The sequence below is a fragment of the Gracilinanus agilis genome, chromosome 5, assembly GCF_016433145.1.
Source record: "Gracilinanus agilis isolate LMUSP501 chromosome 5, AgileGrace, whole genome shotgun sequence".
In the NCBI taxonomy this organism is placed as follows: Eukaryota; Metazoa; Chordata; class Mammalia; order Didelphimorphia; family Didelphidae; genus Gracilinanus; species Gracilinanus agilis.
Window position 1 is genome coordinate 214,008,644 of NC_058134.1, and position 25,115 is coordinate 214,033,758.

The 25,115-nt window shown below is 36.9% G+C and overlaps 1 protein-coding gene across 1 annotated transcript in view; it reads right to left on the reverse strand.

Moving 5' to 3' along the window:
* The window catches only part of PPHLN1 (periphilin 1), a 135,985-nt gene that overhangs the window by 95,247 nt on the left and 15,623 nt on the right, over positions 1–25,115 (reverse strand). The window contains exon 3 of the mRNA XM_044679109.1: positions 16,183–16,244. Coding sequence (XP_044535044.1) covers positions 16,183–16,244 — 62 coding nt within the window. The remainder of the gene's footprint in view (positions 1–16,182; positions 16,245–25,115) is intronic.

Consider the following 25,115-nt stretch of genomic DNA (forward strand, 5'->3'; position numbering starts at 1 on the left):
TAGGATGTCTCATCATTGTCATTCTCTTCAATGAAATTGTTGATTGTGTCTATGATTTCTTCTTTGACAATTTGGTTTTGAAGAATCATATTGTTTAATTTCCAATTGGTTTTTGACTTGCCTGTCCAGGTGCCCTTACTGATTATTATTTTTATCGCATTATGATCTGAGAAGGTTACATTTATTATATCTGCTCTTTTGCATTTGTTTGCCATGATTCTATGCCCTATTACATGGTCAATCTTTGTAAATGTACCATGTGCAGCTGAAAAGAAGGTGTATTCCTTTTTGTCCCTATTTATTTTTCTCCACATATCAATTAGATCTAATTTTTCTAGGACTTCATTCATCTCTCTTACCTCTTTCTTATTTATTTTTTGGTTTGATTTATCTAGATCTGAAAGAGGAATATTTAGATCTCCCACTATTATGGTTTTACTATCTATTTCCTTCTTGAGCTCTGCCAGTTTCTCCTTTAAGAATTTGGATGCTATACCACTTGGTGCATATATATTGAGCAGTGTTATTTCCTCATTGTTTATACTGCCTTTAATCAGGATGTAATGACCTTCCCTGTCTTTTTTAATCATACCTATTTTTACTTTGGCTTTGTCAGAGATCATGATAGCCACTCCTGCCTTCTTTTTCTCATTTGATGCCCAAAAGATTTTGCTCATACCCTTAACCTTGAACTTGTGTGTGTCTACCCGCCTCATATGTGTTTCTTGTAGACAACCTATGGTAGGATTTTGGTTTCTGAGCCACTCTGCTATTTGCTTCCGTTTTATGAGTGAGTTCATCCCGTTCACATTCAGAGTTACAATTGTTAGTTGTGTATTCACTGACATTTTTTGTATCCTCCCCTAGACCCACTCCTTCTTATTGCACTATTTTCTTTTACACCAGTGGTTTGCTTTCAGCCAGTATCCCTTATCCCCTCCCTTGATTGACTTCCCTTTCTGTCCCCTCCCTTGTTGTTCCCTTATTTTTGTTTTTTTTTTAAAGACCGAATGAATTCCCTCCCCCTTCTTCTTCCCTCCCTTTTTGGCCTCCCCACTCCCCTGCTCCCTTTGGTTTATCCCTTCTGACTTTCTCAGTAGGGTTAGATGGAGTTTTTTATCCAGATGGATAATAAAGCTACTCTTCCTTCTCCGGGTTGATTATATTGAGAGTAAGGTTTGATTATTACCTCTTAATGCTCTCTTCCTCTCCTTCTTATGGTAGTATTTATCCCCTCCCCTTCCCATGCCCTCTTTGTGTGTAATAGAATACCTTATTTTTCTTATTTACTCGGATTTTTCTTGGTGTCCCCTACTATTCCTCCCCTCTTTCCCACCCCCCCATGTCATCTTAGACCATTTAGTATCCTGTCCTCTCCCTATGAATTATTCTTCTGGTTGCTATAATAGTGAATATTATAATAGTGTATAGAGTTCACTACAGGGAATTATACATAGCATTTCTCCACCTAGTAATACAGATAATTAGATCTTATTTATGCCCTTAAAGAGTCAAGCTTAAAAGACTATGAGTTTTCTTTCTTTTCCCTCTGTTTCTTATTTACCTTTTCATCATCTTTCTCTTGATATCTGTGGTTGAGTGTCAAACTTTCCAATTAGTCCCGGTCTCTTTTGTGCAAAAACTTGGAATTCTTCAATTTTGTTGAATGCCCATACTTTCCCCTGAAAGTATATGGTTAGTTTCGCTGGGTAGTTTATTCGTGGCTGAAGGTCCAGCTCTCTTGCCTTTCTGAATATCGTATTCCAAGCCTTGAAATCTTTTAGCGTGGAGGCTGCCAGATCCTGTGTGATCCTGATTGGTGCTCCTTGATATTTGAATTGTTTCTTTCTGGCTTCTTGTAAGATTTTTTCTTTTGCTTGGAAACTCTTGAATTTGGCAATTATTTTTCTGGGTGTTTACTTTTCTTGATCGAATGCCGCAGGTGTTCTATGAATCCTTTCCATGTCTATATTGCCCTCTTGTTGTAGAACTTCAGGGCAATTTTGCTGAATAATTTCTTTGAGTATGGAGTCCATGTTTTTATTAATTTCTGCCTTTTCTGGAATACCAATGATTCTCAAGTTATCTCTTCTAGACCGGTTTTCTTGGTCTGTCACTCTCTCCTTGAGATATTTCATGTTTCCTTCTATTTTATCAGTCTTTTGACTTTGTTTTATTTGTTCTTGTTGTCTTGAGAGATCATTGGTTTCTAAATGTTCGATTCTAGCCTTTAAGGATTGGTTTTCCTTTTCAATCTGGTCATTTTTGGTCTTCAGTTGTCTTGTCTCACTTTCCAATTGCGAAATTCTGCCTTTTAAACTGTTATTTTCTTGCCAGATTTCTTCCATCTTCCTCAGCATTTCATTTTTAAACTCTTCCATAACTTGTGACCAGCTTTCATTTTTTTGGGGAGGTTTGGATTTTTGTTTTCCCTCCTCTGTTGTCTGGATTTTCTCTGTGTAGAAGTTGTCCAGTGGTCCAGAGTTTCTCTTGATGGTCCTTTTCTTCTGGACTTCCTTATTGCTGGCCATTGTTAGCCCCGCCCCTTTTCCGCTTTGTCTTTGCACTCCGGGTCTGCCTGGGCCTTGCAAGCTTGAGGGGGGGGGGGCCCTCCGGTCTCCTTGTCCTCGGGGTCAGGCCTCCTGGTAGTTCCCGGTCTGCCCCTCTGCCCGAGGTTCCTTCAGCAGTCTTTGGGGCTGCTTCCACTGCCCGGCTGGGTCTGCACCGGGTCCTCTCTGGAGGTCCAAGCCTGGGCTGGAGATCGTTATTCAAGCCTAGGGCACTGCCTTTGCCTGTGCTGCTGCTCTTAGGGCCCTGCTTTCACCCCTGCAGAAGGTAGTGAAAGTCCGTGGGCTGGAGATCTTTATTCGCCCCTGAGGCGATGCCTTCAGAGCCTGGGAAAGGCCGAGTTTTAGGGGCCTTTGTCCCGGCTGGAGGCGGTGCCTTCACCCACGTGGGCGCTCAGGGAGAGTCCCAGCCACCTGGGGTCCCTCGTCTTGCAGCGCACAGGTACGGGCTCAGGGGCTGCCAGTGATTTTCTGGTTGCCCCAGTCCTGTTTACCGGCTTGTGCGGTGTGGGGGGTGGGGGAGGGGCTTCTTCCTCTCGTGTTTTAGTGTGAACTGTTTCACCCCTTTAAAGTGTGGAAATGCCCCGATTCTGCGTACCTTCAATGCTGCGCCCTGTTGTGGGGTTCCTTCGTTCCTCTGGACTCGTTTTTATTTCCCCTTGAGGGGTTCTGTGTGGTTCGGTCAGGAGAGATCGAGCAGCTGCTCCTTACTCTGCCGCCATCTTAACCGGAAGTCTGTCCCATCCCCCCAAATTAGAATTTAAGTCAAAGATGGATTCCTTACATGACATAGTTAGTAATCTTCCATTTTCCTTCATGTAATATAAAAACAAAGCATTCATTTTGTATATTTAATCTTTACATTTACTTTGTTACAATCATTGTGCATAATTTTCCTGATTCTGCTTACTTGCTTTGCATCAATTCATATCATCTAATGCTTCTCTAAATTCTTCACATTCATAATTCCTAATGATGTGATAGTATTTTATTATATCCATACACAATAATTTTGCATTCACTGCTTATCAGTAAAAATCTACATTGTTTCCACTTCTTTGTTGTTCCCTTTATATCCTGTATATGAAACCATATCAAAGAAATATGATAAAAAAAATTCTAAAAAATGAACCACTTCCTTTCTTATCCTAGTAACATTAATATTGGTGACACAAAAGCTTTTGAACTTTATGTAATCAAAGTTAGCCATTTTATCTTTTGGGATCACCTCTAGCCCTTTTTTTGATTGATAAAGGTAACTGATGCATGTTCTAATTTTTTCAAATCACAATTTATTATTTATTTGTGTGTGTGTGTGTGTGTGTGTGTACACACACACACACACACATTTGTTTTTTTGGAGGCTAAAGGAAATTCTGCACAAATGAACCAAAGTTTGATTAAAATATACATTCTAATACTTCAAGGATCAGTGGTTTTCATATCATGAGTTGTTCAAAAACCCAATGAGATATCAGGCCCTCACTGATGTGGCAGATATTCTTCAAGACTATCTGGGAATAAAAAATTAGTCACCTGGAAGTCAATCTAGTTTGATAAGCTTTAGAAATTTAAACAAGATGTTCCTCAGAAAGGAAGTATACAGTCAGCTAGTTATAAGAGCCCCAAAGCCTTTCTAGTTTAGATTTGTAAAATATGCCAAAGTTTGTCTTCTTATTTCTATGGTCTTTGAGAAATCAAAGTCTCCTCTAATATGCTAAGGCATGAGAGAATATTAGTTTTAGACATCAAAGATAATTTTGAAAAAGGAGTAAGGTCAGTCACACAAAGTAAGGCACATAGTTGGAATAAGAAACAGTAGATGGAGAGTTTAGGTATGATACTAATATAGTCAAATATCAGAATAATCTTCAGTACTTCCAAGGGATCTTTAATAGAATTACAGAATGGCATAAAATTAGATATCATTGATCAAAAGCTATTGTTGTTATTCCTCCTTTGTTTTCAAAGAGAACCAATGACATCACAGGATGAATCAGATTTAAGTGAGACAGTTGCAAAAAGCCTTTGGTCTCACTCTCTTCCAGTCATCAAAGATGACAGTTGGGACACCTGGCAATGGCCCAGGATACAGTAGATGCCATGGCATCTTCAATATCAAAACAAGCTCTAAGGGTACCATAGTACCTAATTCAGTTTTCTTCTTAGCCATTAGAATAAATACTTATCATTTGTTCACTCCATAAGAAGAAAGTCTTCTCATCATGCCTGGGGTAGACATCTCTCTCCCTAAAAGGTTTGAGGCTTATCAGTCACCATTAACCTTGTTTAGTCTAGCTGCAGAGATGGTTTTACCAGGGTGTGGCCAATGTGCATGCTATTGCTTATTATTTGTCATGACCTTCTTTTCCTCACTTTTAAATCTTGATCTCTTGATATTATCACCTATTCTCCACTCAAGTCAAAAGAAATAGCGATTAGTTCCAATCCAAAGACTCAGTGATACTGGAAATTAAATTTGTCTTTCTGTATTTTTGGTCCATACTCATCGAAGGGCACAGATTTTAATGTTAGATTCTTTTTTGGATTTATTCCCTGTGAATTTCTACATTTTTCCATTGTTAGTTTTCCTATATTGTGGCTATTCCCTATTATACCACCCTGCCCCCTCCAGAAAGAGATAATGAGATATAAAGATACTTTGAAGAACAGATTTCTGCCTCATCATTCCTCTTGCTTAAATTTGCAAGAATTAAGACAAAATACACAAATACACACACACACACATACATATAATACTTTAGGAGTAGAGAAGGATAAGTCTAATGAGAAAGGGAAAGCAGTTGTTCTCTCACTGTATATCAATACCTATACTTTGCAGTAGAGAGGATGTGCCTAAAAACAGATCAACCTGGAGACTTTTTTTGTCAAGAGGCAGGGAGCTGATCAGGGTACACATTAAGGGAAAAGGTCCTATGCCCAGGGAAGAAAGGTATCAGCAAGAGGACTCTTCCTACAGTTAAGACATCTCTTCCTTCATCCAGAATGCTAATTCTCACAAACTCCAGCAGAAGAGGAATAAGATTGGGGAATGGACAGTTACAACCTCATAGACAACCAGTTCAACTCAAAACTGCTACCAACTCTGGAATCCCTTCCCCTCTTATGGTATCATACTGATCACTCCTGGCTGTTCTGAAACAGTCTGGGGTGGTTCAGGTATGGGACAAAAACCAAATAAGACTCTTTATAAGAGCATCTAACTTTTACAAAAATAGTTTGCCTAACAACAAAATAGAGTATAGTCAACAAAGATAAAGCATTCATCTAGTTGGTTGCCTCTACCATTACGTCTATATTGCCTATTATTAAGACACCTAGTTAAAAATTTTCTATTGGAACTCAAGCTAAAGGAAGTAAAGGCTGAGATTCTCTTGAGCTCTACCAAATTCCCCTTCAAACAATGTTAAAATCATACTGTGAAATAAACTGTGGAGTAGCAGAACCAGTGAAGAATGGAGAAGGGGAACCAATATTCCACCCCAAGATAACATGGAAGGTCAGCAGGAAAGGTCTATCTCACTGGGGAGAGAGACTGGACTGCAGGCTGTACATTGACAAACCAGAAGCAGGCTTAAGGGTGACTGAATTGGTGGAGATGGTTTTGGGAGCTCTCAGCCTAGATGGTAAGAGTGTCAGACAACTGATCAGAAAGAGATAACTGGGTACTCTTTGCTGCCACTAGGTGCAAAATTCTGTTGAGTTGCCTATAGCAGGTTCTGGTTAGCTCTTTCAGGGCAAGGAGAACTAGTAAGAGCCAGGTTGTTTATCATAATTGCAGGGCAGAAAAGAGTATTTGTGGTCACTCATAGACAAGAGGATAGCCTAAGAGAGTAGTGACCACACCTCTTCTTAGATCATACCACTCTGAAAGAACTGAAAACTTAAAAACCCCAAAAAATAGTGGCACAAAAAAACATGAAGTTTGGCACAGGGCCTCCATTCCAGGAACAGAGTCCAAATTTGACAGAAAGTTCAAAGTCAAGAAATAGGTTAGAAAAATGAGAAAACAATGAATAAAGAACCTGAACATACAAAGTTACTAGAATGACACAGAAGATCAAAATACAAATTCAGAAGAAGACAACTAAATTAAAGCAGCTATATGGAAAGTCTCAAAGAAAAATGTGAATTGGTCTCAAGGCCTAGAAGAACTCAAAATGGATTTTAAAATCAATTAAGAGAGGTAGAAGAAAAATTGGGAAAAGAAATGAGAACGATGCAAGAAAATCAGGGGGAAAAAGAGTTAATATTTTGGTAAAGTGGGCACTAGAAAATATAGAAGAAAATAACACATTTAAAATTGAGAGTAAACTAAATGTAAAAAAAGGAACAAAAATCCACTAAGAAACACCCTTAAAAAACAGTATTGGCCAAGTGGGAAAATATGTAAAAAAATGCACTAAATAGAACTCTTTAAAAAGCAGTCACATCAAAAAGATGTACAAAAATTCACTGAAGAAAAGAACTTCTTAAAAAGTATGATTGGCTCAATGGAAAAGAAGGTACTTAAGCTCATTGAAGAAAATTATTTCCTAAAAATTAGAATTAGGCAAGTGGAAGCTATTGACTCCGTAATATAACAAGAAACAATAAAATAAAATCAGAAGAACGGAAAGATAGAGGAACATGTGAACTATTTCAATGGAAAAAACAACTGACCTGGAAAATAGATATAAGAGAGAAAATTTAAGAATGATTGATGTACCTGAAATCCATGTTCAAAAAAAGGAGCCTATACACTATCTTTCAAGAAATTATGAAGGAAAAACAGACCTGATATCCTAAAAACAGAGGGCAAAAAAATTTTTAAATAATCCATAAATCACTTGCTGAAACAGATCTTAAAATTCCCAGGTATTTTATAGCCAATTCCCAGAGTTCTCTGGTCAAGGAGAAAATATTACAAGCAGTAAGAAACAAACAATTCAAATATCATGGAGCTAGAGTAAAGATGATACACTAGCAGCTTCTAGATTAATGGATTGGAGTGCCCGAAATATGATATTCAGGAAGGTGAGGGAGCTAGGAATACAACAAAGAATCACCTACCCAGCAAAACTGAATATGATCCTTCAGAGGAAAAAATGAATATTCAATGAAATAAAGAACTTTTAAGCACTCCTGATGAAAAGACCAGAGACCTGAATAGAAAATCTCACTTTCAAAATCAAGACTCAAGTGAAACATAAAAAGGTAAACAGAAGAGAAAAGTGATAAGAGATTGAATAAGGGTAAACTATTTACATTCCTAAAGAGGAAGATAATATTTATAAACACCTTACAACTTTATCATTAGGGCAGTTAGAAGGAGTATACATAGACAGAAAGCACAAGTGTGAAATGACTATAGAATGATATCCAAAAAAAACTAAAGTAAGAGGCAAGAAAGGGGAATACATTGGGAAAAGGGGTAAAAGAGAAGTAGAATAAAATAAATTATCAAATATAAAAGAGATACAAAAGACCTTTTATAGTATAGGGAAAGATAGGGTAGTAGCAAAAAAATACTTGAACCTTATTCTTATCAGACTTGGCTTAACATGGAAATAGCATTAAAACTCAGTTGCTTATAGAAATCTATCTTACCCTATAGCAGCGGTTCCCAAACTTTTTTGGCCTACTACCCCCTTTCCAGAAAAAATATTACTTAGTGCCCCCTGGAAATTATGAAACTATTTGCTGAACTCAGAATAGAATGTGATACAAAAAAAGTGTGGCCATCACCTCCCCCCTGGATCGCTGCAGCACCCATCAGGGGGCAGTAACGCCCACTTTGGGAATCATTGCCCTATAGGGAAGAAGGAGAGGAGGGAGAGAAGAGAAGTGGAAGGCAGATTAGGGGAGGCAATGGTCATAAGCAAAAGACTTTTGAAGAGGAACAGGATGAAGAGAGAAAAGGTTAAGTTAGGGGGGGAAAGTAGTATAAAGGGCAATACTCAGTAGTCACAGTTGAGTGTGAATAGAATAGTGGATAGCAGAGTGGATTAAAACCAGAACACTACAATATGTTGTTTATAAGAAACATTTGAAGCAGAGAGACATAGAGTAAAAATTAGGGGACTGGAGAAGAATCTATTATGCTTCAGGTGGGGTTAAAAAAAAGGCAGACAGGCATTACAATCATGATCTCAGATAAGGAAAAAGCAAAAATGGATCTAATTAAAAGAGATAATGGGGAAACTACAATTTTGCTAAAAGATACCATAGACAATACTAAACATATAGGCAACAAATGGTATTAGCATCCAAATTTTTAACAACCTTTATAGATTGTTACTCATTTCCCTAATGAATTTTCTCTTCTGAATCTTTCAGTGAGTCACAATGAGGAAAACAAAGCCTGGATCCCCTAAGGTATTCAGTTGCTTGCTTAAGATAATGACAATTCAAGGCTCTTTCTAGAAAGAGATGATGGGAATAAGCATTTATTTAGCACCTACTTTGTTCTAGCATTATGCTAAGTATTTTTGTACTTAGCATAAATTAGACACAAATATTATCTCATTAGATCTTCACGATAATCCTGCAAGGTAGGTTTTATTATTATCCCCATTTTACAGTTGCAGAAACTGAAACAAACAGATTAAGTGACTTGCCAAGCATTACACTGCTAGAAATTAAAACCAAATTTGAACTCCCAACTCCAAGTCTAGTGTTTTATACATTGCATACCTAGCTGCCTTCTAGAAGTTTCATTTGTGCCTACATGATTTACCAAAAGAAAATGTTTTCTAGCTCTTCTGCTAAATCTTGAGATGATCTCATTAGGTCTTGGAAATGCCCCAGGAATAGAAATATTTTGTTATCAGCTCGACATAAAGCTGTTTCTTTAGTCTGTATTCTTAGGCACAGAATAACTACTATTATTTTTTTCAACCTTTGTTACTGGATTGCATATCCTTTTTTGGAAGAAAAGCAGCTTCTCCTTACTCAATATAATCAGCTCCTTCCTCTTCAAAAACATTTCAAATCTGGTTTTAAGCTCTACTTTTAAAACTATATTTTTCTCCAGAGCTTCAAACAATAACTGGCATAAAATAAGTTCTAAAAAATGTTCTTATTTATTTTTTTATTTATTTATCTGTTCTATTGTCAAGGGTTAACAGGTTTCTAATGACTTTAGAATAGCATTGGAACATCAGGATTAGCCTGATAAGGCAGTGACACATGACCTGGAAGTAATTTTGTGGTGTCTCACATAAGATAAAGCTGTTTCCCTCTATCTTATCAAATTCTTGTCCTGGGCAACATTCCAAGCAGTTGAGGAACATTTCAAGTGCTTGATAAACATCTCCTGTTGCCCAATTCCAGAGATTCCCTCTCTTCTTTCTTGAAGTATTATAAAAACTCTTTCCTTCCTCCTAGACTCCCTGGACTTTGTTCTATCCAAATCCCCACATGTATATTTGAATTCTTTTTTTAAAGGAAATAAACAATTTTGCTGAGTACTGGGCTCTTGGGTTTTCAGGGGTATAGAATAACTGTTCCTCTTTGGTTTTTAAGGGTTGACAAGTTGACCACTTTCTGCTCTGTGAAACATTCTCATCTAACATCCTGATATTGGGTAAGTTATAAAGCCTCTATTTTATACTTTGGGGGTGGAGATAGCGTTTGAAAGCATGTATTCCAAAGGCAAAAATCACAGGCCAAGGAAGGACAGCCCAGGATTGGGGGAAATTAATAGGACTTTCAAGTCCTTCTTCTCCCTAGATCTCCTGAGTAGCAACAAAATGGATGAATCAGGCCCTTTTCCTTCCCTCAGCTACTTCTCAATTGGTGACTAACATCCTAGGCTCCAGCCCAGCCTCATTACAGTTGATACTGAGGAAATGCAAGAGAGTGTGGAGAGGGCAATAGGGGGAAAGAGTGGAGACTAGGGTTCAGCCTTCTGTTCCCACCTCTGGGACCAATCTTAATTTAGTGAAAGATAGAAATAAGGGGCACAGGATAACCCCAGACTGAAGTCAGATTGAAGATAAGCTCTTAGATCAAGATACCCCCTCTTTACATCTGTCCTTCCATCTCAAAAAGGGGAGGGGGGTGATTTTGAAGTAAAGAGGAAACAAGAAAACAAGAAACCTTGGTTCCATTCCACAAGACAGAGAGACAAAGAAATTAGTGTTAGAAGCCAAGTCAAAAGGTAATGGGGAATACAAAAGATATCCCAATCCTGGGAAGAGGGATTGGAAGTCTATGGATGGATTAATTTGAGAAGAAGGCAAGAAGTAGTGAGTGCCCCTCGAGACTCAAACACCCTATCTGCTCTATCCTGCCCAGCATAGTCCCAAATAGGGTGGGCCAGGGTTAGTATGAATATGTCCAATGTGTAAATGGGGAGCTGGGGAACCATTTCCCTAGTAAAGCTATTATTTCTTTGACCAGAAACCAGAAAGGACAGAATGACAGAAAAGAAAGGTAGAGATAAACAATGGGGACTTAAAGGTCAGTATTTTTCTTTCTAAAACCAGATTGAAAGGTCTGCCCCTGCTGTGGTCCTCATTGTTATTATCATCACAAAGGAGAATGAGGTAGCAAAATACCAGCCAACTTGGTTACTGCTCCTCCTCTGAAGACTCCTGGAACATCCTCTCTTCCTCTTCTTTCTTCCCCTGTCTGCATCCCACAAGTGCACTGGAGTTGGGATGGGTCAGGGCTGAGTGTGTGGATGTCTCAGCACTCTTGCTGCCTGGCTACCTCATATTCTTTTTTTTTTTTTTGGCTCCTTCTAATAAAACCTTGTTTCTATTTCCTTCAGAAACACTTAATTCTCCTTAACAAACTGGGATGTAGAAAGGTATTCTCCAAGTCCTTTCACTTTTCTCCTCTAGCAGGGAGATCAGCCTACATTTGGAACAAAAATAGCTTATTTGGTTATATCAGTAGCATATCATCAAAAAGTCACAAGACAATTTCCCTTATTCTAATACTGGTCAGGTTTTCCAGACTTGTTTTTAAACTTTTGGGTGACCCCTTAAGAACTTTACAATTTCGTTCAACTTAACTTTGAAAAAAAATTAAACATGGTAACACTTACCTCCTTATCTATTATACCAATTTCTTCAATCTATTCTATCAACTTGCTTTTCTTTTTAATGGTTCCACTACATAGTTCAGTTGTTTGTTTTATCAACTACAGAATCTATACTCCAACCTTAACTTATTCTCCTAAATCCCATTACAATACATTACATTACATTCTTTTGAATAGTATTGATCCTATTCCTTTTTCAAATCCAAATTAGAAGATTAATTCCTATCAGGCTTGGACATTACTCTCTTACAAATTTTCCTCAATTGTTCTACCTCAAATTTAATTTCTGTCTTATTTCACTATTCCAAATTCCTTCAAGTTCCCTACAAACAAGGTCCAGGGTCAGTGAACATAACAGACCACATTTGGGTGCTTTTTTGTTTTTGTTTTTTTAACATTTCATGAAACCAGTAATAACAGATAGGAAATCACATACTCAAAACGAAAGCTGCTATGATATTCTGTGACATTTAGAGCTGAATTTGTAACTCCCCAAGTTTAGATTAGCATATCAAAAAAGTAACTGTAGAAAGCTAATAAGCTCAGTTCATACCTCACCATATAGTTTATCCTATTTCTGATCATTCCTCCTAATCTAGCTGATAGATTGCCTGATAAAGAGGCAGGCTACATATGCTCCCACATTAAAACAAAACCCTGAGACTCACATCAGACTCAAATGATTTAAAAAAAAACAACACCTTTTTAAACTCTTGCTTTATTCTTCATCCCTTCCAAGAATTCTAGCTAAATTTGTGCCCAAAATGAGTTTTCCTCTGAGATCCTGTTTCTAAATGTTTTGAAGTCATTGTCTTCTGTCTATGTCATGCTCATACCTGCCACCATAATAGTTTGTTATGCTGGGATTCTTTTTGAGTTTACCCATTTTTCCAGCCAATTACTTCTGACTTGATGTTAGGACTAGGCTCTTTAACAACATTTCCAGAGTGAAAGTCTATGCTGATCCTGTTGCTACTTTCTTGGGGGTACTGGGTGTTGTGTCATTCCAGGATCTCAGGAACAGGCTAGAGGAATCTGTAAGCTTTCTGAGTTCTGCATGTTTCTGACATAATTATCAATCAGAACAATAACAAAATGCTGACAGATGCAGCCCCTATCAGTTAAATAGAAAGCTTTGCTGATTCTGAGTGCTACAACTGCAAGGCTCCCCTTCTGTCTGAGATTCGTTATTCTTCTATAGTCTGGGACAGATAATGGAATTGAGATCTTGTTCTGTTTCTAAGTGCAAGCCAAACCACTGCTACTTCCTTCTGAATTTCCTCCTTTCTAAGTATAGCCCAGGGTCTCCCTACCAAGGAGTACCATACACCCAGACAGAGGATCCCTTTGAAGTCCATCTGTAATGCAGAAATGGATAGATATATAGCCTTTCCCAAGACAGTAGAGTTTTCCACATGGCAGTCTACTCTTGCTCTTACTTTACTAGCTGGTGTCCATAGACCCCTCTGAATCCCTAAATGTAAAGACAGGCCAGACAAAGGACTCACTGTAGTCTTTTCTGAATTTTCCCACCAGTGTTAACTCTGGTACATTTTCTAGATATGTGTCTAAAGTTTTTGTGAAGAGCTCAGTTGCATTGCTTCATGTATTCAACTATCATGGTTCCTAGACAAAAATGATCAAGAAATCCAACTTGGATTGAATTGCACAAGAAGTCAGTCAAAAGCCCAAGAATAATACCAAAGGAGGCTACCAACAAAATCAGAAACAATGTGGCACAGTTAGACCAAAGTCAGATCAGGCCAGGGAGTTGTAGATCTTTGTCAGGTGGCAGCAAGAAGAGAGGACCTCCAGCCTCAGAACTGTCTTTCACTAAACCCATTATCTTTCCCTCTAAAGCCTCCTCCCTTTCCTAACTTCCTAACACGAATCTCAATATGGTCAGGGGTAATACCACCCTCCTAGTCCCTCAGACTCCTGATTTAGGCATCATTCTTAACTCCAATCTGTCACTCACATCCTATGGCCAATCTTTTGGCAAAGCCTGTTATTAACACTTCTGCAACATAACTCTAATACATTCCCATCTCTCCTTTGACACTGCCACCACTCTGGTACAGTCATTCATCACCTCATACCTAGACTTAGTGCAATAGCTTGCTGATATGTCTGCTTGCCCTGAGGCTCTCTCTTCCCTTTTCAATCCATCTATTCAGTCACCAAAGTGATTTTCCTAAGTTTAGTGTTCTGCAGCCTTCCCCACCACCTCAAAAAAAAAACCTTCAAGTGAAAGCAGAAAAGCTGCCACCTCAGCTACAGTGGGCAGACTGCTGCCCTTGGCAGACCTCTAGAGCAGAGGAGACTTTTATCCTGCTCTGGACACCTCAAACTGAAATAACTGAAACCCCACAAAGCAAAATTGTGGATAAAGGGGAACTATTGTACTCTCCCTAAAAAATAAATGAATTGAACTTTCTTTCATTTTCTTCCATCTCTAGCAATTTCTGCCTTTTTCAGTCTGTTCCTTTGTTCATGTTTTTTCCTAGGCTTTAAATATTATTTTCTGTCCTTTACTAAGTTCCTATTGATCTGAAGACGAAATTTAATGTTACCTTCTTTGTGAAGGTTATCCCCTTTAAATCTCACAAAGTTCTTTTTTCAAATACAATGGTATGTATTAACTTTGTAATTAATTCTTTTTGTTTCTTCTACTCCATTATAAATTAAAATTCTTTTTTGTTTCACCAGCATTCACTCAGTGCCTAGCACATAGTAAGTACTTAATGTTTATTGATATTGGCTGAAGGCAAAGACCTCGTATTAGCTACTGAGGCAAAAAACAAAAACACTGGCTTAGAGTTAGAGGACATGGGTTTAAATTAAATCCCTTCTTGATACTTATTGTGTGACCTGGAAAAAGTTATTTAATACATTGGGGCTTCATTTTGCTCATGAGAATATGGAATGGACTAGCTAGCCTCTGATCCTATCTCCTCGGGTATCTGACTTGATGTTCTACAAACAAGAGGCATGCTAAAGAAATGAATGTTATTACAAATTTAGGAAATGTTACAATATGTTTATTGTACTTGGAAAGGAAAATGTTCCTTTCCCATAAAAATAGAAAGTATTATACATCTTAGACTTCATCGAGTATATAAACAAACACACATAATACATATACACATCTACATATATCTATACAAACATGTACACATATACAGGTTACTATCTTCTTTGCAAATTACAGTCTTAAGAATATTACCTAGAAGATTAGTTTAAGTGACTTGCCCAGGGTCACACAGCTGGTATACATCATTAAAATGATTTTGATTAAATGTAGATAGAAATATAACAATGAGTAAAGTAAGATTGGCTGGAATTATTTTAGTTTATGCATATTTGAAAACTTGTGCTACATTTGGAGTCAAAATGGATGGTGTTGGTTAAGAAGACCTCTAATATGCCTTTCAGCTCTAAATCTGTGAACCTCAATAAAGAAAACTAAAATTAGGTGCAGAGAAAAACAAAAATCTACTTTGGGAATTTTTATGGGCCTCAAATATGTCAAAAGCAGGATCTGAATATAGGTCTTTCTGGCTATAAGACTAGTTTTATGTTTACTACATGATCAACACAATATTAAGTAATAATAATAATAATAATGGTGATCCTTGTTTCACTCTTGATCTTATACGGAAGGTTTCTAACTTAAGTGATCAATCAATCAAGTGCATATTATATCCCAAGCATTATATCTATTATAAACAGACCACACACATCTAAATAAAAATTTAAAGCAACCTGACTGATAGAGAATGAGTCCCTCTGAATAAGTGATTTTTTTCCTACATAACTAAGGATTTAAACCTTAAACTCTTAAAACATTGATATCATGGGGGCTGCTGGGGCATATACTATTACCTACCTCAAGGTAAATATCAGAGTATCCAAAATATGAAAATTTTTTCAATAGCTTAAAAACTTCATGGATTTTTTTGTATTTCATACCATAAGTGAAGAGAAGATGATTAGAAGCTTTTTCATGAACAAGTAAGAGAAAAGACCATCACAGTTACTTCTTTGAAACTTCTTATAGAAATTATATGGGGGCAGCTAGGTGGCTCAGTGGATTAAGAGCCAGGCTCAGAGACAGGAAGTCCTGGGTTCAAATTTGGGCTGACACTTCTTAGTTGTGTGACCGTGGATAAGTCACTTTACCCCCACTGCCTAACCTTTACCACTCTTCTTCCTTAGAACCAATATATAGAATGGATTCTTAGATGGAAGGTAAAGGTTTAAAAAAAAAGAAATTATATAAAAATATAGAAGTAGTTACTCAGCTAAATACATTATATGCTGGAAAACATTCATGAACATACTCTACAGTCACTAGTATAAAAGTATGGCTAAAAAAGGAATATAATAAATATTTATTACATGGGAGAAACACCCCAATAAAGACATTTTAGATAACTAGCCAAAACTAAGATTCCGATGCTGAGCTAATTCAAAGTACACCAAAAATGAAACCCAATGAAACATACCTAAAAAGTGAGGAAGAAATAACATTAATAGAAATTATTTTTATTTTATTACCTATAGTCAGGCTGTCTACTTATAGGATGATCATCCCTTGTCCATCGATAGCTGGGCTCATCCTGTAACATAAAAAGATATTTTATATACATTTGGATACATAAATATATTACATTTAAATTATTTTGGCTAAGCATTGCTAGAATGACTATAAAACTAAAACTATGACTATAACTATTTTGGATAAACTAAGCATATTTGAAAAACTGTGCTAGATTTGGAGTCAAAGGGGCCAGTGGATAGATCTGATGGGGTGGCCTATGAAGGTCCCTTTCAGCTCTAAAGTTATGAACCTCAGTGGCTAAAACCTGCAGGCAAAAACAAAACCCCATTTTTTGACTATTTGTGGGCCTGAGGTTTATAGATGAATATTTTAATAACAAAAAGAAGCCTGGCTGAGAAGAGAGGATTATTAGCTACCCCACTTAAAAATTTAAGAACCTAAGCCAGCTTGTTCTTTAAGAATTCAAACCAATCTTAGACACTAAATGTATGATCTTGGGCAAGTCACAATCTCTGCTTGACTCAGTTTTCTCAAGTGTAAAATGAGAATAACGATTCCTACCTGCCAGAGTTGTGGTTGGATCAAAAGAGATAATATTTATAAAGTGTTTGACATAGTGCCCTACACATAGGAGGTATTATATAGATGCTAGTCTATCATCATAGTCATAATTGTTCTCTGCCCCAGACAAACTGTTAGTGCAAAGGATATTAATTTGTTTGAGGTCATAGCTTATGTATGTCTTCTCAAGTATTATTTCTGAATTTTTACTTAACCTGTCTTTGCTGACTGATTCCAGTCTTTTTCAGATTTAAAACCTATATTGAACCTACTACTCTGTTCTTCTCATTTGATCATTTCCTTTCCTAGCTACAATTAAAACTAAGAACAACCTGTATTGAAAACATCAATCACTCATGTGTCAGCAAAATGCTTTCTTCCTTCCTTCCTTCCTTCCTTCCTTCCTTCCTTCCTTCCTTCCTTCCTTCCTTCCTTCCTTCCTTCCTTCCTTCTTTGTTTTTCTCTTTCTTTCTTCCTAAACCTTACCTTCTATCTTGGAATTGATACTAAGGATCAGTTCCAAGGAAGAAGAGTGGTAGAGGCTTAGGTAACAGGGGTTAAATAACTTACCCAGGGTCACATAACTAGGAAGTATCTGAGACCACATTTGAACCCAGGCCCTCTCATCTCTAGGATTGGTTCTCTATCCACTGAGATATCTATAGTTGCCCCCATGCTTTCTAACATTAATCCTGGAAAATGCATACCAAAATAACAACAGCAATAAATAATAAAAATAGTGGTTTAGCCAACCAGAAAAGAAAAAGAACACAAATATCGATTTTAATCCTTTTTACATCCTTTATGAGTTCCAATTTAACAACTGAAGTAACCAGCCCTAGAGAAAATAGTCCCTAATAACGAGTCCTGCATCTATGTATATATTAAAAAACAGATATCCTAGCACCCAATGACTTTTAAAAAAAAATACTCATTTCTCCTGAAAGCAGGCTGAGAAGTGCTCCTGTTTAAAATTAAGATTATAATGAAAGTAACTTTGTTATAAAATGCCATTTATTTGCATTTTTAGCAATTTTTTTAAAAAAGGTAAAATTCTTTTCTTTCTAAAAGATCTATGGATGTCATCTATTGCCTTAAGTCCTCTCTAGAAAGACCATGAAAGAAAGTAATCCTACTTTCTTCTTAGAGTAGTAGTAGTTTGTGCTTAGCACCATATCTTCCAACATATTTATGTTTACATATCTAATTATCACCCAGACTGTAATTTTTTTTGCTTATTCTCGTAATTATAACTATCAGTTTTTAAGAGTTTGATGAATTAAACTCAATATGTAGTCCTTTTGTAAATGCTAAGGATTCTATTCCCAAGCAACAGATATACTAGCTAACTGACTTTTAGGGGTGCCCCAGAGGTTGGGGAATGTCTCTCTAAGGTTATATATAGTTCACTAGCCATCTCTCCAGAATTATCATTGACATCGATTAGTCAGTCAAATTTAATTATCTTTTAGAAAGGAGCATCAAATAAGTTTATATTGTAAGAAGCAGATACTAAAACATTCTCTCCCATCCCCCTCACCAAGTCTGTGAAACATTCTCCTACTAGAAGAATACTGGGGAAAGTGAACTCAAACTCAGAAAACATACATGGTTAAAAAAGGCAATTCATACCTCCAAGTTACCTAAAAGTAATTTTCTCCCCTTTGTGTACAACTCATTAAGTTTTCTCTTAGATATGATGTAGCTTTTTCTCTGAGCTCCTTGAATCTGCCTTGAAGACACTGTTGCTAACTGGGGTAATATTGGAAAAGATGCTAAATCCAAAATCCTCTGAATCCTTAAATTGTATAGAGTCCTCTTCAGCCCAGGGGATTGGATAGAAAGAAAGCTAAGTCCAATGAACTCTTCTCACTCTTTAAGAAATTCCTTTTCAAGAATTTGGCTGGAATACTTCCTGCTGGCTTGACCCATACCTCAAATCCCTTGGTCATATGCTGGCTTGCAATTTAGCCAGAGTGTGGCTACATTTCCTTAATCAATCATCCTTAACATCATTGTGCTTCATCCAATGCCTTTCAAAAAGATTTAAACTGAGCATCAATCTTTTCATATTTTCTTTTTTGGGGAGTCAAAGACTCCTTTGGCAGTCTGTTGAAACCCTTATGTACCCTTTCAGAATAATGTTCTTATACATAAAATAAAATACATAATATTACAAAGGAAATCAATCATAATGGTGGGAGAAAAGATATAAGATCCCCTAAAAAAATCTCTCCACACATATTTTGGGAGTCTATGGATTCCAATTTAAGAATAGATAATCTTAATCTTGTTATAGTACCAGGGCTTAGTTCTTTACACCAGTTTTAGATAGGGTGAGGTGATTTGGTTCATTTTCTCTACCTTCCTCTACTCTTAAAATTCTCAGCCCCTTCTGACACCACTTACATATGTACTCTCCTCAGCAAATCTAATAGTGTGTCCACAAAGTTCACTGCTCCAAATCCTAAATTACTCTTTCGTAACGTTGGGAACGTTTTGCATAATTCTTTTTGAATGTCTGAAGGGCTTCATACCAAAAGAATGTGAAGAAAGTCTATGTGGCACAGAAATATAATCAAAATGAGTAACATTATTTCAAACTTCCACATACATGGTAATACAATTTAACAAATCAACATTGTACAAAGTTCCAAGTTACTGCCTACTATAATGGTTACAAAAGGTATTCTTTAATCCCAAAACAATATCAAAGAGAAAAGAAAATAAAGACTGCCTTATCAAAAAGAATGCCACACAGGGGCAGCTGGATACCTCGGTGGACTGAGAGCCAGGCCTGGAGACGGGAGGTCCTAGGTTCAAATCAGGCCTCAGACACTTCCCAGCTGTGTGACCCTGGACAAGTCACTTGACCCCCATTACCTACCCTTATCACTCTTCTGCCTGGGAGCCAATACACAGTATTGACTCCAATACGGAAGGTAAGGGTTTAAAAAAAAAAAGAAAAGAAAAAAAAAGAATGCCACATAGGAGAACCCTTTAAAGAGATAAGGTATCTGGGGTCAATCCAAAGCTACTCCCTTTCAACTTTCAGGGAAGAAAACAAATCAATTTGGCTTGGAGCTCATATGCAATACTAATACACTGGCTCTAGGAAGAACTGGGGGCCTTTGCCCTCTTCTCCCAGAGGGGCATATTTTGTTCTAGACTCAGTTATGAAGTGCCACAACAAAGCCAGTATGAAGTCCAACTGGGATGGAGGTAGTGACACTTTCTATGTCTCATAATAAGTACCCCTCTACTCCAGACCCCAATATAAGTTGGGATTTAATCAGTGACTCATTTGAAAAGGAAAAGAAAATCAGACTTTTAATTTCAAAAAGAAAGTTTAATCTAGCTATAGGACTCTGAACAAGCCACTTAACCCTCACTGTGTAGTTCTTACCACTCTTCTGCCATGGAGCTAATATTAATTCTAAGATGGAAGATAAGGGAAAGAGAGAAGGGGAAGGAAGGAGGGAGAAGAGGAAGGAAAGATGAGGAAGAAAAAGAAAAGAAGAGTTCAATCCCTATAGAGATCTCAGAGTACATTGTTCTCTCCCCTATGAGGATTAGGGGCCTACAATCAAACGGAAGTCCCACCCTTCAAATGAAAACCCAAACTTTCTGTTCTGGAAAAAAGATTGACCAACTGGTGTCCAAACAAAACTTCTAGGTGTTCTATTCTTCATGAGTAATACACAGAGATCCCTCTACTACTATAAATCCTTTTCTCCTCTTTAGTGGGTAACCCATGAAATAGTTATTCACTCAAATCCCTTTGGAATGAAGTAGATTACTATTTGTGGAAAACTCTCAGGACATGACCAAGTTTAATTTATTCAAACACACTTCCCATGCAACATCACTGCATTTCAGCCTATGGCTTTCAAAGATATAAAACTGATCCAAGGACCTATTTGCATTTAGTCTTAAGACTGTGATTATTTCAGTAGAAAAATGTTCTCATATATGATGTTAAAATATCACAGCTTTAAAAGTCATTATTCAGTCATACCTGACTCTTTGTGAAACTGTGTGAGGTTAGTGGCAAAGACAGCAGAGTAGAAGCAGGAAAAGCTTGAACTCTGAGAATCTTCTCTAACTAATCTTAAAATAACACTTCAAAATGAATGCTAGAGTGAAAGAACCAACAAGAGCACAGAGAGAAATAACCCTCCGATAGAAAACAATTTGAAGGTTAGGCAAAGAAGGTCTGGTTCACTGGGATAAGAGGGGATCACAGCCTACAGCAAGGCTACACTAAGGAATACGAGCCCAAGCCAATAGCAAGTCCAAACTCTACCACACATCTACCAAGCCAGGTTTTGAACCCACACCCAATCCAACTTCAAGACCCTGCCTAAGTCAATAGCACTACAACCCCAGGTATACTCCTTAAAGGTACAAGCCCCAGAGCAAAACTGCAGTGAGGCAACAAACCCAGTGCAGGGCAGTCCACAGTGTGTCTTATAGTGAGTGTCCCTGCCCAAGCCCAAACTGAGGCCCTAAACCCCAACACTAGGGGGTCAGCAGGTCTCCTAGCTGGTAGAAACCAAAAGGAAGGCCTAGATCTCTTGTCCAAGTCAGTAGTGAGGACCTGAACCTTAATTCAAGTCAGTCCAAACTGCCCTTGGCCTCTGTAAGCACAGAGTGTGGCCAAGAACACTTGCCTAAGCCCAAGGTGATGTCCCATGGCCCTCAAAAAGGCAGTATGCAGTATGCCTGGTCTCTTCAAGCCCAAAGCCCATATCCAAACCAGAAGCCCCAGCACAAGGGAGATCACAGTGCTCTGAGTCCTGCAAGCTTTCAACAAACCCAGGGGGAGACTAAATCAGCAGAGGAAGGTGGCTTTCAGAGCTCCCAGGGGACAGAATATAATAAGAGCTTGGAAGAACTGAAACTTGCAAAAACCTAGAAAAAGAGCTAAGGGTAGCAGTAAGGAAAAAATGAAGTTTAAGAGAGTGCTCTCTATACCCTAAGAACATAGCCCACCATTAAGATAAAAGTAAAAGTAAAGAAAAAGGCTGGGAAAATGAGTAGACATCAGAGAAAACACATAACGATAGAAAATTTTTATGGAGGCAAAAAAGAACAAGACACAAATACAAAACAGGACAGTGAAAGCAAATCAAACACATTCAGAACTTCAACGAAAAATATGAATTGGTCTGAAGCTCTTAAAGAGCTCAAAAAATACTTCAAAAATCAATTACAAGACCCAGAGGGAAAATGAAGAGGAAAAATGAAAGCAATGCAAAGTAGACTTGACCAAAAGGGAAAAGAGTACAAAAATCCAATGAAGAAAAAGAATTTTTTAAAAAATAGAATTGGCCAAATGGAAGAGAGGTTCAAAAGTTTACTGAAGAAATTAATTCCATAAAAATTAAAACTGGGCAAGTAGAAGTTAATGAATTCATGAAACATCAAGAAATAATAAAACAAAATATGAAAATATGAAATATCTCATTGAAAAAAACAAATGACCTGGAAAACAGATACAGGAGAGGTCATTTAAAAATCATTGAACTACCTGAAAACTATGATTAAAAAAAAGAAAAAGCCTAGACTCCATATTACAAGAAATTATCAAAGAAAACTGTCCCTTGATATTCTTAAACAAGAAACTAAAATAAAAATGGAAAGAATCCAAAGATCACCTCCAGAAATAAATTCCAAATGACAACTCCCAGGAATATTATAGATAAATTCAAGAGCTCCAAGGCCAAGGAGAAAATACTATAAGCTGCTAGAAACAGTTAATACCATGGAAATATAGTCAGGATTACACAGTACTTAAAAGCCTCCACATTAAAGGACTGCAAGGTTTGGACTATAATATTCCAGAAAGCAAAAGAACTAGGTTTACAAGCCAGAATCACTTACCAAGCAAAACTTTCTTTCTTTCAGGTTGAAAAGTGGTCACTTAATAAAATAGAAGACTTCTAAGCATTTTTGATGAGAAAAGACCAGACCTAAACAGAAAATCTGATATCTAAATACAAGACTCAAGAGAAGCATAAATAGGTAAATAAGAAAGAGAAAATTTAAGAGATTCAATAAGATCAAAATGTTTATATTCCTACCAGGAAAGATGACTTTGTAACTCTTGAAAATTTTATCAATATTAGAGCAGTTTGGAGTATACAGACAAAAGGTATGGGAGTAAACTGATTAGGATGACATGATATGCAAAAATCAAAGATTGAAAAAGATGATTACACTCAAAGAAAAGGGAAGGGAGAGGTGGAAGGGAGTAATTATCTTACTTGAAGAGGCATGAAAAACTATTACAGTGAAGGGGAGAATGAAGGTGGTGATGGGCAATGCTTAAACTTTACTCTCATCATAATTGGCACAGAGAGAGAATAACAACCATCCTTCACCAGGATATAGAATTCTATCTTACTCTATAGTGAAGTAGAAGGGGAATAAGACAAGGAAATGGTGGAGATAACAGAAGGAAAGGGGAAGTAGGGAATGGTGATTAAAAGCAAACATAGTAGAGTAGGGGACAGCAGGGTGGTTCAGTGGTTTGAGAGCCAGGCTTAGAGATGGAAGGTCCAAGGTTCAAAACTGGACTCAGACAGACACTACCTAGCTGTGTGAAGCTGAGCAAGTCACTTAACCCCCATTGCCTAGCCCCTGGGACCAATACTAATATTGATTCTAAGACAGAAGGTAAGGGTTTTAAAAATAATTTTTTAAAAGATAGTAAAGTTGTTTGCTATTTCCTTTTCCAGTTCATTTTACAGATGAGAAAACTGAGGCAAATAGGGTTAAGTGACTTGTTCAGGGTAAGACAGTAAATCTCTAAGATCAGATTTTTTATATCAGGAAGATGAGTTTTCTTGAATCCAAGACTGTTCCTCTATCCACTGCACCACCTAGCTGCCCTGATTTTAAATTGAGATTGGGTAATTTCAATTATTTACTTATGGCTATGCTATTTATTTACCATAAATCATTAATTTGAAATAGGGTAGAGTAATTTTAATGATTTACTTATTGGCCCCCATATTTATAACAAAACTAGTGTTCAAATTATTTTGCATAGCAGAAACGTTTATTCTGAAAAGTTAAAGCAGAAAAAATTATAGAATGAACAAAGTGTTAAAGATCTGTTATAGAGCAAAACAATTATCAAAATAATCTGATTTTTTTACTTCCTTTTTTGCTCATGCTGAATGACAAGTGGGAATTAGTTCAGAAAGATAGTTCCCCTGAATAATTCATGTTTAAGGAAAACACAGAAAATGGAGAACTGACTAAATTTGGCAACTATTTTCTACTTAAATAGTAAATAGCATAGCAGTTTTACAACTGTAACTTTCTAAACTCTTCAATGACTTCCAGTAAATAATATTTCAAAATATCAGGAAAGACAACTAGAAAGCTCAAAGTCTTTAGTAACAGAAATATTTTTTCAATGAAAGAATATTCAAAATCCTAAAAATGATTTAAATCCCTGGAGCTTTTAAGGAAAAAAAGATTATTACAACTATATTATTACAGCAGAGAAAAAGAACCTGTTAATTTCATACATAATAAAGCAACAAAATAAATCTTGGGGTTTTTCTGAATTTACTCCAAGATCATAATGACTTAAAAAAATTATAGTGCCTATTCTCATTTCCCAATTCATTAATGGACTTGTCCGCTCAAGTTTATTTTCCCCATTCCTTCAGAGATACTGCATGGTACAGTGGATAGTGTTTGGGTTGAAATCAGGAAGACTTGGGTTTAAGTCCTACCTCTGGCACATACTAGCTAGTCATGTTACCTAACCTCTCCATTAGAATGTCTGGGCAACATTCTAAGTTGCAGAAGTGGTATCAATTTGGAATGATAGAAGTTTCCTTACTGTGAGTTCACCATACCAGTGAAATCATATATCCAAATCCCCCATTCCAGACCCTTCAAAAGGAAAAATCAATCCTAAACCTAAGAAAAATAAAAATGCCTAAAATCTGAGTACCCAAATTGATAAATAGTCAAAAGTTATGAATAAGTAGTTTTCAGAATAAAAAAAGTTTTAAGTCACCAATAATAAGAGAAAAAGAAATTAACACAACTCTGAGGTATCACATAATATACATCATATGTCAGAAAAGGAAAATGAAAAATGGTAGAAAAATTGTGAGAAAATAGGTGGATAAAAAATGGTGCATTATTCTAGAAAGCAATTTGGAACTATGGCCGAAAAGCTAGTAAACTGTGCATATCCTTTGACCAGTGATATCATTCACTACAAAGTCTATATCTCCAAGAGAGGAAAGAAAGAAGAAAAGGATCCATATGTACAAAAATATTTTTTTCATGGTGGCAAAGAATTGGAAATTGAGGGATGGAACAAGTATGGTACAAG